The sequence below is a fragment of the Pinus tabuliformis genome, chromosome J, assembly GCF_031772625.1.
Source record: "Pinus tabuliformis cultivar Carrire ecotype Pingquan chromosome J, CPIR1, whole genome shotgun sequence".
Lineage (NCBI taxonomy): Eukaryota > Viridiplantae > Streptophyta > Pinopsida > Pinales > Pinaceae > Pinus > Pinus tabuliformis.
Window position 1 is genome coordinate 1,419,689,641 of NC_142295.1, and position 16,386 is coordinate 1,419,706,026.

Below are 16,386 nucleotides of genomic sequence, written 5' to 3' on the forward strand. Positions count from 1 at the left end.
TATATTTTGTAAAAAGTTGTCTATATTTTGTAAAAAGTTGTCTATATTTTGTGCACTAGTAGATTTACTGTTGTATATAGGTCCGCTATGCAAAGTACCTTTGTTGTGATTCTTGGTTTGGTAGCGTCTGTGATTTAAGATTATATCCTAGACACCAGGATCGTGGAAAAACAACACTTGGTGCCATTTTGACAAGAGATTTGAAAATGCAATCAGGCTACTGGACGCTTGTCTCTTAGGCTGACTTCAATGTATGCTCTTTCAACTTGGCTTTGATACCATGTTGAATTTTCTACAAGATGTATAGTAAAATATGATTTTCTGCCAGATAATTACTTTCTAATGATTTTCAACTAGCATTTATTCCATTACCATCACTAAATAATTAGAATTTAGAAAATCTCAACATTAAATGCAGTGGAAACAATAAAGATCATAGAAAGACAACCATGCACAATAGAGAGAATAAATCATTACCTTGGTAAATCTAACCTCGGGAGAAAGCCCAACTTTTATTTTAGGAGAAATTATTCTTCAACAAGGTTTACAAAATCAATTTTGTCTAGAAATTTGCGCCCATAATCCAAGTCAAAAATACCAGCCAAACTTGGTCAATCTCCAACAAGTCAATGTTGGTCAAACTAGTCAAAATTCAACGCTGGTCAAATTGTAGTTTGCTGTCAAATTTGGCCCTATGGTCAAAGTCTAGCCTTGCGGCCAAAGTTCGGTCTTGCTGTCAACCCTGTGGCATGTGGTCAACAGTCTTGCAGTCAAACTCGCACGTGCGGCCTGTGGCTGGTCAAACTGCAGTCCAATTTGCGGCTAGCAGTCCGCATGTGCGGTCCTCATGTGGTCACTAATCTGCGGTCAATCCTTGGTCAAAAAGCTCAGTCAAGGTCTAGTCAACTTGGCCCAAAACAACTCGATCTTCTCCTCACACGTGTGTCCAAGAGAGAGATAAAAGACAGACAAAGGATCTCCAAAATAGGCTTCTCCTTGCTCAAACTTGCTCTTTCTTGGTGTAGAAAATGAGAGGTCATATCATCTATTTATACCAACGTTGCATTAGTTGTCTAGATGGGGGGACGGTGGCTACATGGGGACGAGTTTCCGCGACGGCTAGAGCGCACCACCAAATTTTCAGGGAATGACAGGTTGGGGACGACAAGTGTGGCAACTAATTTTTCTATTTATTAAAAAATAAAAATGAAAATAAAATTTAGTAATTCAGCATAAACAATGAACATGAATGATAAATTAAAATATAAAATTAGAACTATTACTAATTTTGAAATTCAAATTACAAAATAAAATACTAATTGTCTAATACTAATACCATCTAGTCATCACTGTGCATCACAAAAACAAATCGCGCTAGCATTGCCTATTTTCAAGAACTTAAGAAGTACTATTAGTCTGCTACAACACAATCTACTACTGTCTACATAATCATTATATGATGTTGCAATGCATGATGAATCATTTCAAAATTTAAATAGCAGCTAAACTTTAAAGCCTAAAAGTAAAATTTAATAAAACTGTAAACATGAACAAGTCATTAAAATTTAATTATAAATCCCAAATTAGAAGTCTAGAAAACCATGGATTATAAATTTATAAATTATAGTCATAGACTATAGTCACATCCATAGGCTTAGTGTGCGATAGGTATCATATGAGTCATGTGATAGGTAGGTTTAGGTAGTATGCATAGTGTTTAGGTTTTTAAATTTCAAAATTGATTTTTAATTTTTACTATTTAGACTTTAGAACTTAGGTTTAATTTTTTTTTTTTTTTTAATTTAATTTTTTTTAATGTTTAAGGAGCAAGATATCAGGGGACGTCCTAAAGTCCCCGATTTATCAAGGGACGTTTGGGAAGTCCCCTAAAAGTCCCCGATTTTTGGAGGGATGATTCGGGGATGGCTTGGAAGTCCCCAAGTTCCTGATGGAGTCCACGACCATTGGGGACGTTTCCGACGAGTTCCAAAGTACTCGGATCATCGGGACGTAGGAAATGCCATGAAATTTGGTGCGGATGGGTCCCCGTGCAACATAGATTTATACTAGTCGAAGGGGCTGAAATAACCCAAGGGACATGTCCCTTCACCTCCCTGCACTGACTTGTCATTTCAAAAATCAAATTTTCATTTAATTCTTCACAACTCTTCTAGGTTGACTTAGGCATGCGTGAGTACATCCCAATTCTACAAAAAATCAACACCTGGAAGTGCTTTGGTTTAAGTCAAAGCATGGGCTGGACATCATCTCTGAAGTATTGAAGAAGCATGATTTTATCCCTCATGGGATGTCCAGTAAAACCTGAAGCAAACACCTAATATAGTAATATGGCTCACAGAATCAAGTGAGATCATCATAAAAGCTACCTCAAACCATAAATCTATCAGATTGGGCCATATTTAATGGAACAAGGCATAAAAGTACATCTCACAAGTCTCATTTTCACATATCTTTCTAGCTTAAGACATGTAATGTCTTTCTAGCATAAGACATGTAATGTATTTCTAGCATAAGACATGTAAACAAGTGACCCACTTAAGGATGGGAGGGTTATCAATGGGCCTTATTAGGTGCCTCCAACTTCAAGGGGAGGAACAATCCCTAGGTTGATACATCAATCAGAAGGTGCAAGTGAAAGAGTGAAATGGTGTGCTGTTTGACTTTATGGGAGATGTCACTATGTTGTACCATCTATGCGCAATTGTGGGGCCTGAATTATCCCTTTCCTCGGTCTTTTTCACCACTGCACAAGTGCACCTTTTTCTTTGCATGGATAGCTTGTGCTGGGCTATTTAATTCTTGTTCAATAAATGCTTTACTTGTCAATCCGGTTCATAAACTTATGAGCTGTAAACACAATATGTGCAGGCAACAAGATGAAGTAAGCTACCCTATTCACTTGCAAAGTGAAGAAACCATTCTATGATCTATTCAAATTGAAGAAAACTGCTTTGAGGAAGAAATCTCGGACAATCTTACTCATTCACAAAACTGATATTAAGTGCAACTAGGATTCAATAGCTTTTCATATTGTGTCATAAATTACTTAACTCATAGATCAACTTGGTCTTATCTTTTAATGTTGGTCAATGAATGTTCAAGCTATTTGTGCATGAAGGAAACTAAGATGCTAAGGAACACATCGATTTCAAAAAGCAACGATTAGCTCTCTGTTTAAAATGTCCATACAGGCTCAAGATACAATCTTTCACCTAACGAATTTAAGTGTTCTTGCCATCGAAAGTGAGGTTAGATTTAGATACCAAAGAATTCTAAGTGCTGTTTGTAACCAAATGAAACATGGTACTGCAATATGACATGAAATGTTATTGAGAGTCGAGACAGAGTATTTAAAGAGCACAATGAAATTACCTATTAGACTTTGCGGACCTGACCTCACAAGGGGCTCTAAGTACAATTTTTCTTTTTGTTTGCTTTTGTTCTAGTAAAGAGTGACTAATCTAGATCCCAAATAACAATTGCAACAATCCCAATTCATGCTAAATCAAAGGGGCTAGAAAAGTAATGAGAGGAACATCATATCATCTATGTGAAAACTATGAATAAATGATTGAATGTATTTATTCAAGAACAAAACAAGCAAATACTCCAAGCGATCTAATTTCACAATGATAGTAATGAATCAAATGTTACATTACAATGATTTAAACACTACAAGAGGAATCCCTAAATCAAAACTATAACTAGACTAAGCAAAATATAGGGTAGCATCATGTTCCAGTTTGGTGGGCCCTTCCCAACTGGGCAATGAGGCATTTACTTACAGGTGCAAGAGAATGATTACAAGAATACCATTAATCAAAACTCAGATTTATATTATGAAAAGATCTATTCATGTTACAACAATATCACCAGTCTATACATATCTCACTATAACAATAAATCACACAAGTGGTTTTACAGTCTTTCTTCAATAACCACCCTCTTTTCCTTTCTTTGCCTTTGATTTATATTATAAAGTGAATACAAATGTGGAAGAGAGGAGTTACAGGGATTAACCCGATTCCTTTGTTCCTGTGAAATAGAGTATCAAGATGAGATAATATAACTAATTGGATTGGCCCTCTCTAATCCCGTCTGATCATATAGGCAAAACTTAGAATGGCATTGGAGATGGCCAAATCTTGATATACTATTCATATGACATGAAACACATACGATTAGTAACTCTGCATTGTGAAGAGTGATCTTGTTAACGGCTTGCGCACAAGAAAATTTGACTAATGTTGACCTGGATCTCACATTCGCTTGAAGAAACCTGGGCGTGAACCAAGGGACAAACTCCATATTGCCAACTCAGCCTTGAAAACCCATGTGGTCATTTCTCATTTGGGCAGGCGCATATATGCCAATCATGAGATTCGGGTACCAGAATTAACCTAAAGGTGCAACATTTAAACTAAACAATTCATTATTAGTAAGGTTAGCTTAAAATCTCCCTTTAACCTGCTAAGTAAAGACTTTACGAATTGGAATGAAATAAACAACATTTACCTCTAGATGCTTGTTGAAGGCTTTTGAGCTTAAAGACCTAGAAATCTAGGGTAATATAGGTAAGTTCTAGGTAAAAGATAGAATAACGATGAAAAATGGGGCAACAGATTATTTCAAAATGTGAGGCCAACAACTTGGGTTACAAGCTTCAATAGCTGAATCAAATACTCCCTTAAGATGTAGTGTTTCATTGCTCATTAGGGTTCAAACATTCAAAAATTTCTTTTATTTATATAGATCAAGACATACTAGGAATTGAGTGAGGGATTCTGAGGGGGTAGAGCTCAGGCTAGGCTTTTTTCCATGCACTTACACATTGTCTTAGCCATCTTTTTCCTTTTTTAATTTTTGTTTCAGTGTGCCTATGTAGGCTTTAATCTTTCTTTTAGCTGCATCAAACTCTTAGGGCCAAGTTTTGGGGTTCCATGCAAGGACATGACATATAGGGAAAAAAAGTAATGTGAGCAGTAAGCTATGATGTCACAACCCTACAAGTTTGACCATGGCAAGTGTCTAGATACCAAAAATAAATGAGCGTTTCACTAAAGTAATAATGAAAATATCATCAAGTAACCATAACATGCTAAGAATAGAAATAACATCCAGGATGTCTTCTCCAAGAAGTCAACTAACCCATAGAAATATGCTCCAAAGGAAAAATATAGCTGTCATAACCACCTCCTTATACAAAGGTGTTAATTTTAGATAACAATGGTATGTTCTATGCTTTAGCACAATTTACTTCAATGTTTCTTATCAGCCCAATGACAATTTCCAATTATATCCAATAGCAATCACATTAACTTAAACACATTGACAGTAAATGCAGATAGAACATAAAAACATGTGCAGAAGACAAGCCAAGACAAGAGGACACAAGATGTGGTGGATGCTAGGGAAAAACCCCAATGTGGGGAAACCCTTTGATCAAATCTTCTTATTATTCTTCAATAGTTCAGCAGAGAGAGAGTACAAATATCAAATTAACTTGCCCAAAACAGTCCTGTCAAATCAGCAGTCAACAGCAGTCAACTGCAGCCCTAACCAGAAAGTCAACAGTGGTCAAAGCAGCTCCAAAATGTCCTCCAAGCAGCTCGGTCAACAGTAGAAAAATTCAGCCTTCCAAGAGGGTCAAAGTCAGCCCAAAACAGATCGGTCAAACCAGTCAAAGGAGAGAGAAAACCCTGTTGTAAATTCTGCAGTTAAATCTGAAGTCAACCTATCCCAATCAATGCGGCCTCCAAAAATCAAAATTCTGCCCACTAGAACGAAGTCAACACACCCAAGTCAATGCTGTCCTGTTTCCTGAAATTTTCGGCCAGCAAACTAACCCAGAAATTCGTCCTCCTTTCACATGTGCGAAGTAGAGAAGGCTGCCTCCAAGCTGTATGAACCAATCAAGAGAGGAGAGAGAGAGGTGTGATGAGATGAGTGATGTCCAAATGATCAGAGAGGTCTCTTCTATTTATACACTTCGTTGAGGGTGAGGACACATCTATTGGGCTTATGAGCCACATTTGACTGAGGCCAACCTTGACAATTTGTGCATCAGAGAGAATAAATTCAAAATTCCATTTCTGCTTTGTCAGAATGAGATGATCTTTATATCAAAATTGGGCCTCTCGAAAAGAAGAATCCAATGCAATAATCATCTCCATCATATGAGCTGTCCTAAGGTGGGATTTGGCGCAGTGTTTTAAGATTCGACCGGCTCGGAACCGACTCGGCCGAGTTGGTCTGAGTCAAGGCCTCACCCGGTGGACTCGGCCAGTGAGCCGAACCGCTGGGTTATTATCGAGCGGTAATAACCCGGCCGGCTCGGCCGAGTCTGAGCCTACTCCGTTGGGTTGGATGACAACAGCCCATGAACTAAACACAACGATTTTTTTTACTTTTTTGCTTTTGGTGGACTCCAAAGTTTTCACTATGATACTTTAATGGTTTTTTGTCCCTAAATAAGTTTATCTCGCTTGATCTTGAGAGGTTTGTTTAGGTGGTATCACATATGTAGTAGAGATTCTTTAAGGGATAGCTTCATTCTTCTTCAAAACCTTCCAATAGGTTCTTTGCCCCCTTCTTAAAGCAAACCTAACTTTGTGGCCCCAACCTTGGCCCTCCAAAGATGAGCATCGAGCCTTGAGTTGATTCCATGTGATGCTACACCCCTTGATGAGCCTCCAAATGCTAAAACACTAAACTTAAAAGCTTGGATGTTTGATTATTTGATGATATGCCCAAATGGACTGAAGATACCCCCTGGCTGGCCTTGACCCTATTTTGGAGGATGGTGCCTTCTTCCAAAGCACAGATGAGGATGGTTATCATTGAGATGACTTAGGAGGGCTAGCACATCCCTCTTTGATGCGAATGCTTACCCTTAGGGGTACCATGCCACTCACATGCTTGAAAAGTGTGACATAGGGTCTCTCCTAGATGACATCATGGTGGAGGATGCACCTTTTGAAGATGTACACATGCACTTTGGGACTTTCTTGGAGTGAGGAACACTCTTGGACCCTTGTATTAGTTCCTTGATGACTTACAATCTATTTTGGAGGATAACGCCATTTCTAGCCTCCTTGGTTATGTGTTTTTGTTTTGATCTCTATATCATCATCATGTATGTACATTGTATTGGACAGTGCACTGGGTGCCATTTTGATATAATGGATATATTCATGAGCCTACTTTGATCATATGTTGTCTTCTATCTATATTCTAATGCTGTGTGTTTGGAAACATGAATGAAAATCTTTAAAATTATGTTTTTTTATAAAAAAAATATTTAATGTATTTTTTACAACGACCAAGTCATTGAAATCGAGCCGACAGAGTCGATATCGAGTCAGAGTCGGAGTCGGAGTTGACCCTCGGCCGAGTCGGAGTTTTAAAACATTGATTTGGCCTTAGTTGCCAATTGTAACACAAGGAGAACTCCAACCAAGGGCTATGATGTAGATCCCGGTTAGTGCAACTCTGAATCACTAGTTAAGTCCATATAAAAAGGTAGTTGCTCTAGTAATGTGTTACCCAAGAGTGTACGTATCTGATCAAGAACTCAATGGGGTGCAACTTAGCACCATGTGCAAGTAAGGTGTTAAAACCACTAGATCAATTGCCAATTATCAGATGCATGATCTAAGGAGTGAAACCCAAATATTCTAGTGTCAATATATGTGCAAGGTCATTAAAGTAGCCCAACAACTCGATGAAAGCAAGGGGACGGCCCCATTACATAAGTACTAAAATATTTAATCATGCCTCAACACATGTTTCAATAAGAAGGAATGAATTGAACACTCCACTAGGAAATGTAACCGAACTGATCATAACTTAGTCCATGTTAAATAAGCAAGGGTAGTCCAAGTAATAAGGCTCATTAAGTCAAAACCAGTGTTGAAAACATCGACATTGGCAAAAATTGGCAAGGGTCCAGAAAACATATTTTCAGAAACATTGGCAAAAAAATCAGCAAAATTCAGGGAAATTTCAGAAAAAATCAGAAAACAGAAAAAATTGGGAAAAATCGTTGAAGGAAAAAATTGCGATTTTTTCAGGCTGAAAAATTGGCTGGCCAAAAAAATTGCAACTTTTTGGCACATTGCCGAAAAATCGGTGATCTTATCAATGCTGGTTCAAACATCCAAGTTAGCCATTGAGAGGGTGGAATCCAGCTATTAGTGTGAAATTGACGACCACTCTCCTAGCACCACCTACCAATGACATGAAGATGCTGTGTACCAATGCAAAACAAACCCACATGTGCTAGAGTGTTCCTCCATAAGACACAAGTGTCATCAAACCTCATCAATGTCTAGTCAAAATGAGGGCTAGATCAATATAGATAATTGTAAAAATGTGGAGTGCTCCCACAAAATGATGGGAAGATATACCAAGAATAAAACCATAACATTGGGAAAATCCATGTTATCTTGGTTGCTCCATAACCAAGGAAAGCATCTCATGAAAGTCATAAAAAATATCCAATAGAAGGCTGATCCATCAATGAAAAGTACGCAATATGAGGAGGGCACCAGTAGTAAAGCCACCATATATAATAAATTAATAATCAATCCAAGGATGAGATGGATGAGTGTCCTCTAAGTTGTAACCAAGATGTTCAATCAAAATCAATCAACTGACAGCACAATTCTCCAGGCTAATTACTATGGAGAAGCCACGATCAACAGACATGCAAATAAACAACTCCCGTCATAGGTCTCAGTACCCACCCAGAGTTGGTCATCAGATAAACTGTCACAATGGAATCGACTCTATGAAAGCCTGCACCAATAATGTTCCCTAGTCCATCCAATGCTCTATCAGTGTCATCTTCCAAGTTTTTGACACGTGATGAAAATCACAGGTGGTGTGATAAATATCACACCTTTATTGCTTCATATAATATGATGAGGGGCAGCAGGAGGGATTTTTGGGACCTTGAGCATCAACAATGACATTCTTGGCATGATCTTAACTGAGCTCAAATGTTAAATAGTTAAGACCACTGTTTGTGAGGCCATTTGCAGTATGATAATTGTCTTCTGCCTTTCTAAAATGCAGCTCCATGGGTCATATCTGCTCTGGAGAGATTGGAAATGGAATAGTGGAAACCCCTTATACATATATGTGGCAAAATCTCCTTATGACCTTGTTAGAGACCTCTGTTATTGCTTGAACAGAGGGTTGGGGGGGGGGCATCTTGAAGCATGGTGGTTTAAGAAGGTGCTAGTCCATTTGGAAGCCTCGCTCTTTTTTAAGTGCAAAGTATAGGGTGGCTTATGCTTCACCATCAAGACTGGGGTTCATAAAGTTGGTGTTACAAATGCTGCATGGTTGATTTGTGCTAAGAGCAGGGTTTGTATGATGTTGCAATTGCTGCATGGACAATTTATGGTAGAATGGAACAGTTGAGCATAGATTTTGAAGATACCCGTCTGCTAATATCTTTTGGTTGTGGTTTCATGCTGAATTTAACTTTTTCTTTACTGCCCTGTTTTCTTAGAGAGTCTTCTAGTGGACATTTGGATGACTATAGAGACAATGGTAGCTCTCTATGGCACACAGTTCGGCTATCTCCTATTGGTTTTCTGTGGAAAAAACAGTGTCAAGCTACTTTTAATGAGGAACAATTCCCTCTTAGCATGGGTATTTGGAACTCTTTAGGCAGGGATTGTTTCTGTTGCTTAAAGTTGAATTAAGTTTTTTCAGCAAATATGTGGACTGCTTACTGGGGCACATGATTATATACTGGCTTTTCTGGCCTTTCTAGGATGGCAATTTCCTTGTCATCTTGTTGTTCGGTTGCTGTGACTCTCTCTGTTCCAGAGGTAAGTATTTGTGGTTTCAGTATGAATTTAACTTTTTCTTTATTACCCTGTTTTCTTGGATGGGTCCTCTTCTCGGAATGCTTGGATGTTTAAAGACATTTGTACATATTTATGGCATTCTGTTCGACTATCTTCCATTGGCTTTCTGTGGAAAACCCAGTGTAAAGTTTTAATGAGGAACCATCCCTTCTCAGCCTGGGGTACTTGAAGCTCTTTAATCTGTGATTGGCTCTGCTGCTTAAAGTCAAATTCATCTTTTTCAGAAAAAATGTGGACTAATTATTGGGGCAGAGGATTATACTCCCTTTTTTGGCCTTTCTAGGAGGAATTTCATTGTCAACTTCTTGTTTGTTTGCTGTAACTCTTTTCTTTTCCATGATGTAATTCTTTGTGGTTTCAGGCTGAATTTTACTTTTTATTTACTGCCTTGCTTTCTTTGAGAAGTCCTCTTCTAAGGGGACACTTGGATGATTAGAGACAATCGGAGATATTTTATAGCACACGGTTTGGCCATCTGCTATTGGCTTTCTGTGGAAAATTTGGTGTAAAGCTACTTTTAATGGGGAACCATCCCCTCTTAGCTTGGGGCACGTGAAGCTCTTTAAGCAAGGATTGACTCTGCTGCTTAAAGTTGAAGTCGGTTTTTTCAGCAAAGATGTGGACTCATTGGGGCACAGGATTATATACTCAGTTTTTTAGCCTTTCTATGACGGAAATTTCCTTGTCATCTTGTTGTTTTGAATTTCCTGCGGCTACTACTGTGTTTTTCACAAGATCAAGTCAACTCTTACTTTCTGGCCTCTCTGAGTGAATCTCCAGGTCGTTTCAGGTGACCTTGAATAGAATGAATGGGATGATAAATGATGCTATCTCTCCCTTGCAGGAAGCCTTGGGATAAATCTTGAAATAATTATCACGTGACTTATGATTCTTAGTATTAAAAATACATTCATGGTTTGTCCTTTGCAAGAATCTCGAATGCTTTTCATTTTTATGATAACCATGTGACAATGATAGTATCTAATCTGATGTCTGATTTTTTAAATAATCGAGATATTAATTGTGTAAGACACAGCTTCCAGTCATTTTTTTCTTACATCTGCAATACATTATAGACTTTCCTACTTGGACTTGCAGTGAAAGGTTCTATGCTTAGTTAATATTGTTGTATTGTTGAGCAGGTCAAAGAAGGAAACCAGTGGAGGACAGGAGGCAACTCGAGACCAACCGGAAATTGGTTTTACTTGTTCCCATCAACCATATTCTTCAGTGAATCAATCAGATTCCTCCGGGTACAATATTTTGGTGTTTTTATTTGATTGTTCAAGCCCAGCTTTAGCTGTTCAAATTCATATTGTTTTATTTTATTTTTATTTTTATTTTTTTCCGTTGGCTTGACCTACGAGGGATTTGAACTTTGAATCTCATGGTTTACATAATACTTCATAACATGGCGATCGCCAATTGAGCTGCCTTCCGTGGGTAAATTCCTATTGGTTTTAAAGAATATGTTGAGCTACCCTCAGTGGGTAAATTCCTATTGGTTTTAAAGAATATGTTATGCTGGGTTTATTTTTGTGTTAAAATTATAGTGAAGAAATGTGTTTTTATCTTAGATAAGCATATTGGACAATTCATCATATTGAAACAAAATTCCAGTTGGGAGTTTGAGAAAATTGAACACTTTGCTGGAGATACCAAGATCTAGCAATTGATTGGACTGATACATTTTTTTCCAGAGGAACACTATGCAGGGAAACCCTTGGGTACTTTCCCACATTTCATGGATGGTACCTATTGTAAACCTGTTGGTGCTGATTCATTGCCTGACGTGGGAGGGACATTGAGTGAGGCATGCAATGGAGGCAGCCATCTTGGGGGATCAACCTTGAAAACTTGTAATGTCCCTAATCGATTCATTGCTGACGGGAGGATGGAATAGCCTATCCAACCCCATAGGCTATAGTCTTGATAAAGGGGGAAAACCCAAATTATCCAATGTTTGGGGCAACATTGGGTAGATTTTGGGTCGGCTGGGGCAAAAAGCCCAAATTTGGGGGTTGCACTTACAACCCCTCACATTAGATGAAACTCCATGGAGAAATCTATAAATAAAAGAGAGTTGGAGTCATTTGGGATCATCAATTTGGATTTGATATCTCTATTTTCTTGAGCTGAGGCTCTGAGGGTTAGGAGTGAGGACCTCTTCTTCTTTATTAGCTTTGGTGAACCTCTGTTTTAAAAATCGGCTGAATCTACTCCGAAACAGCAGAGTCAGACCGAGTCATTGCATGACCGGGTCGACTCAGTGGCTAACTCGGTTTGGCCGACCGGGTCGTTATTGAGCCAACTCGGCCGACTCGGTGGGAGCGGCCGTAAAGTGCATTTTTTTTTTTGCAGCTTGGGTTTTTGGGGACTCCAAAGCCCATTATAATGTGCCTTTGGGTTCTTTTGGGTCCATTTCCCTCTCCCAAATCCTATAAAACCCACTCAACCCCTTTCATTTCCTCACGACCATCTCATTACATTTGAGTGAGAATTTGTGAGCAGTTCGTGAAAAGTTGTGGAGTTTGTTTTTGGAGCAGCAGTGAGGAGTTTTGGGGCAAGCATTGGAGCAAGAGTGAGGAGCTTCTTGGGTAGCCATTGTAGCAACATTGAAGAGTTGGTTTGTTGGAGCAACTTTGAGGAGGCAGTTTGTGCCTAGAGGTATTTTTTTTCACTTCTAAAAATTTGTTTTTGCTTATTTTTTTTTATGCAAATCTGGAAATTGAAAAGAGTGTTTTTTGTGAAAGAAATGAACATTGAAGCAATGCTATTTCTTTTATTTTCATTTTCAAATTTTTTTCCTTTCATTTCCAAATCAAAAATGGCACCTAGAGTGAAAGATGTTGCTTGGGCATATGTTGGAATGGTTGATAGTCAAATGCATTGCAAATTTTGCCATAGAAAAATTAAGGATGGTCTTGGGGGCATTAATAAGCTGAAACAACACTTGGCAGGGATTAGAGGCCAAATTACTCCATGTGAATCACCACAAATTGGAGAGATTAGGAAGGAGTTGTTAAATAGCTTTGAGAAGTTTAAAGAAGAAAAGGCTAGGCAAAAAGAAATAGAGGCTAAAAATGGGAGGGTTCTTCTTCTATCCTTTGTACTGATGCATCCAACCCCTTCCGATATGTTCCTTTCTCTTTGGAGTCTATTCAAGAAAAGGGTAAGGGTAAAATGAAAAATAAGGGTGATATGGATATCAAAAGTTTTTTCACTGTCACACCCTCCTCTCCATCAGATGCACATGGTCATGAAACTAGAACTTTGTAGCTCACTTTAGATGACCATTGGAAGAAAGAATTGAGGGAGACTGCTTGTGATTACATATGTAGATGGTGGTATGATGATGATATCCCCTTCAATGCTTCCCGTTCACCATATTATGAGCCTATGTTTGATGCCATATTTGCTGCTGGAAAAGGCTTCAAAGGCCCTACTATGCATGAGATAAGGGGTTATCGTTTGTAGAAAGAAATTTCCTCCATTAATGAGTATTTGAAAGATTTAAATACTCATGGGAAAGAACAGGATGTACCATCATGTCAGAGGGATGGACTGATCAAAGGAACCGTACCATCATAAACTTTCTTATCTTTTGCCCACAGGGAACCATGTTTCTAAAATCAATTGATGTATCTAATAGGGTGAAGGATGGAAAATTGTTGTTTCAACTATTGGATGAGGTTGTTGAGGAGGTGGGGGTGGCAGCGGTGGCTAATGTTGTTCAAGTCATCACATAATGCCTCTAACTATGTTCTTGCTGGTAAATTGTTAGAGGAAAAACACAAAATCATATTTTGGACCCCATGTGCTGCACATTGCATAAACCTCATGCTTGAGGATATTTGAAAATTAGAGGGGTCAAAAACACTATAGATCATGCCAAAAGCATAACAAAACTTATCTACAATCATTCATGGATTTTGAGCCTTATGAGGAGACACACAGGGGGCAGGGATATTATTAGGTCTGCCATCACTAGATTTGCTACTCATTTTTTGACATTGCAATCTATGCCTTCACAACATAGAAACTTGAAAACGATATTTTCTAGTGATGAATGGAATCAAAGCTAGTGGTCTCTCAAACAGGAAGGCAAAGAATTGAAAAAGAAAGTTAATAAAGAAATATTTTGGAGAAAGGTAGCAGAGATTGTAAAGGTTGCTGAGCCACTGGTTAAGGTGTTGTGGTTGGTGGATGGGGAAAGATTGGCTATGGGCTTCATTTATGAGGCTATGGATCAAGCAAAGGAGCAAATAAAGAGGGCATACAAGGATAAAGTGGCTAAGTATGGGCCCATTTGGGCAATCATTGATGAAAGATGGAACAATCAACTCCATTGCCCTATACATGTAGCTGGGTATTTTTTTAACCAATGGTATCATTATAAAGCTCAGGCGGCGGGAGCTTTGAGTGGGGAGGTTAGAGATGGTTTGATTGACTGCATTGATCGCATGATCCCATTGGAGTCTGATCAACTGAAGATACATCGACAGATCACAACCTTCAGCAAAGCCACAGGTACCTTTGGGAAGAACCTAACAAAGATTGCAAGGGAAGTAGATGAGCTAGGTAAACAAAAATTTCACTTTTCAAATTCTTAATACTTATTTTGTTAAATTGTTTATAATTTGTTGAGCTAACTCATTACACTATTATGTTTTTTTAGCACAATGGTGGGAGGCTTTTGGTAGCCATTGTCCTCAATTGCAGAAGGTTGCAATTCGTATTTTGAGTCAAACTTGTAGTGCTACTGAGTGTGAGCGCAATTGGTTTGTCTTTGAGAGGATTCACACGAAGAAGAGAAACCGTTTGGATAAAAAACGGTTAAATGATCTAGTCTATGTCCAATACAACCTCCGGCTCAGACGCAACCAATTGCTGAACAAAATACCTGATTCAGATCCCATTGTGTTGGAAGATATTGATCGAACATTAGATTGGGTAGTGGAGAGTCATCTAGCAGAGTTTGATTCTGATGAGGATCTTGATTTGGATTTATAGGTGGAGGCATCACTCGAACATAATGTTCAGTTGAATGCAGATCCACTTGTACCAGCCTTAGGCCCAACCCCAAGTCCTCCAGTTGCAGGCGCTTCCTCTGCTCAGCCACGACAGAAGCGCATATCTCATCTATCTCAGCTTGCAGCTGCTGCACAGCCTGCTAGTGCTACCACTTCTACAGTTGTAGTTGGAGATGATGATGAGGAGCCATGGGTTTCCTTGTCTGACTCTAATTCAGAGGTTGAGCCAGATGATGTTGGCTCTTCTAGCAGTAGCCAGTAGTACTAGTCAGTGGTGACTAGTGATGTTTCACAGTTTACTTTTGTTGTAGAGGCCATTTCTAGCCTCCTTGGTTAGGTGTTTTTGTTTTGATCTCTTTATCATCATCATTTATGTATTGAACAGTGCATTGGGTGCCATTTGATATAATGGATATATTCATGAGCCTACTTTGATCATATGTTGTCTTCTATCTATATTCTAAAGCTTTGTGTTTGGAAACATGAGTGAAAATCTTTAAAATTATGTTTTTTTGTTTTGTTTTGTTTTTTTTTAATTATAAAAAATAAATATTTAATGTATTTTTTACAATGATCAAGTCATTGTAATCAAACCGATCGAGTTGATATGGAGTCGGAGTTGACCCTCGACCGAGTCGGAGTTTTTAAAACACTGCGGTGAACGTGATCCCAACCTATCTAATCCATTTTGTCTAGTTTCAGTGGAGCTAATCCCACCCTACCTAGACACCTATTTTCCTTGTTTTGGCACAGGTCATTGGAATAGTTCTGGTCCTGAATTTGGCACATTTTGACGTTCTCCGTTCAACTGGAAGATTCGGCTTGTGCTTTGTTTTGGACAGTAGAATTTGATCTACAGTTTTGTTGAGTACATTTTGAGGTTAGTGAAGGCATTTCTGTGGAATATTGGGCCATTACAAATTTTCTGGGCAACGAGATTTGTAGGGCCGCAGCCGCAAGGCCTAATTGTGGAAAATTGCGACCTTTTTGCGGACAACCCAAGTTCTGGGTTTCCAAACGATAGCGAGGCATAAGGGAAAGAATTGTTTTGGCACAAGCATTGATTTGCGGTTTGTTTTAGGCACTAGACTTGCAGTCAAGGGATTTGAGCTAAGTCTGTTTGGAAGGCAACCATTGTGGCTGTTCATAGTAGGCTAACTAGATCCTACTCATTGATAAATCGGGAGCTTCGACGGTAAATTTTGTGACAATGGATTTGTTGCCAAGGGTAACTTTGTGGCAAGTTTCTAATCTAATTGTCTGAGCTAGTAATCTGCCTTTCAGGGTTGCATTTGTTGATTTTCCAAAGATCTTCTAATATGATAATTACTTCTTATGATTTCTTATGTTAATATTTCTTGTGTTCACATTCATCATAAAGCAATTACACAAAAGATCTCAACAGTAGAAACAAAAATGCTAGTAGGATCATATAGAGACAACCAAAC

At 38.5% G+C, this 16,386-nt stretch overlaps 1 protein-coding gene across 3 annotated transcripts in view; it reads left to right on the forward strand.

The window, feature by feature from the left end:
• The window catches only part of LOC149232657 (putative proteasome inhibitor), a 126,608-nt gene that overhangs the window by 60,283 nt on the left and 49,939 nt on the right, over window positions 1–16,386 (forward strand). For 2 of the 3 annotated variants that reach the window (XM_089379472.1, XM_089379473.1), the window contains exon 4: window positions 11,048–11,158. The exons of the other annotated variant lie outside the window; for it this stretch is intronic. In XM_089379472.1, coding sequence (XP_089235598.1) covers window positions 11,048–11,158 — 111 coding nt within the window. The remainder of the gene's footprint in view (window positions 1–11,047; window positions 11,159–16,386) is intronic. 3 annotated transcript variants of the gene reach the window in all.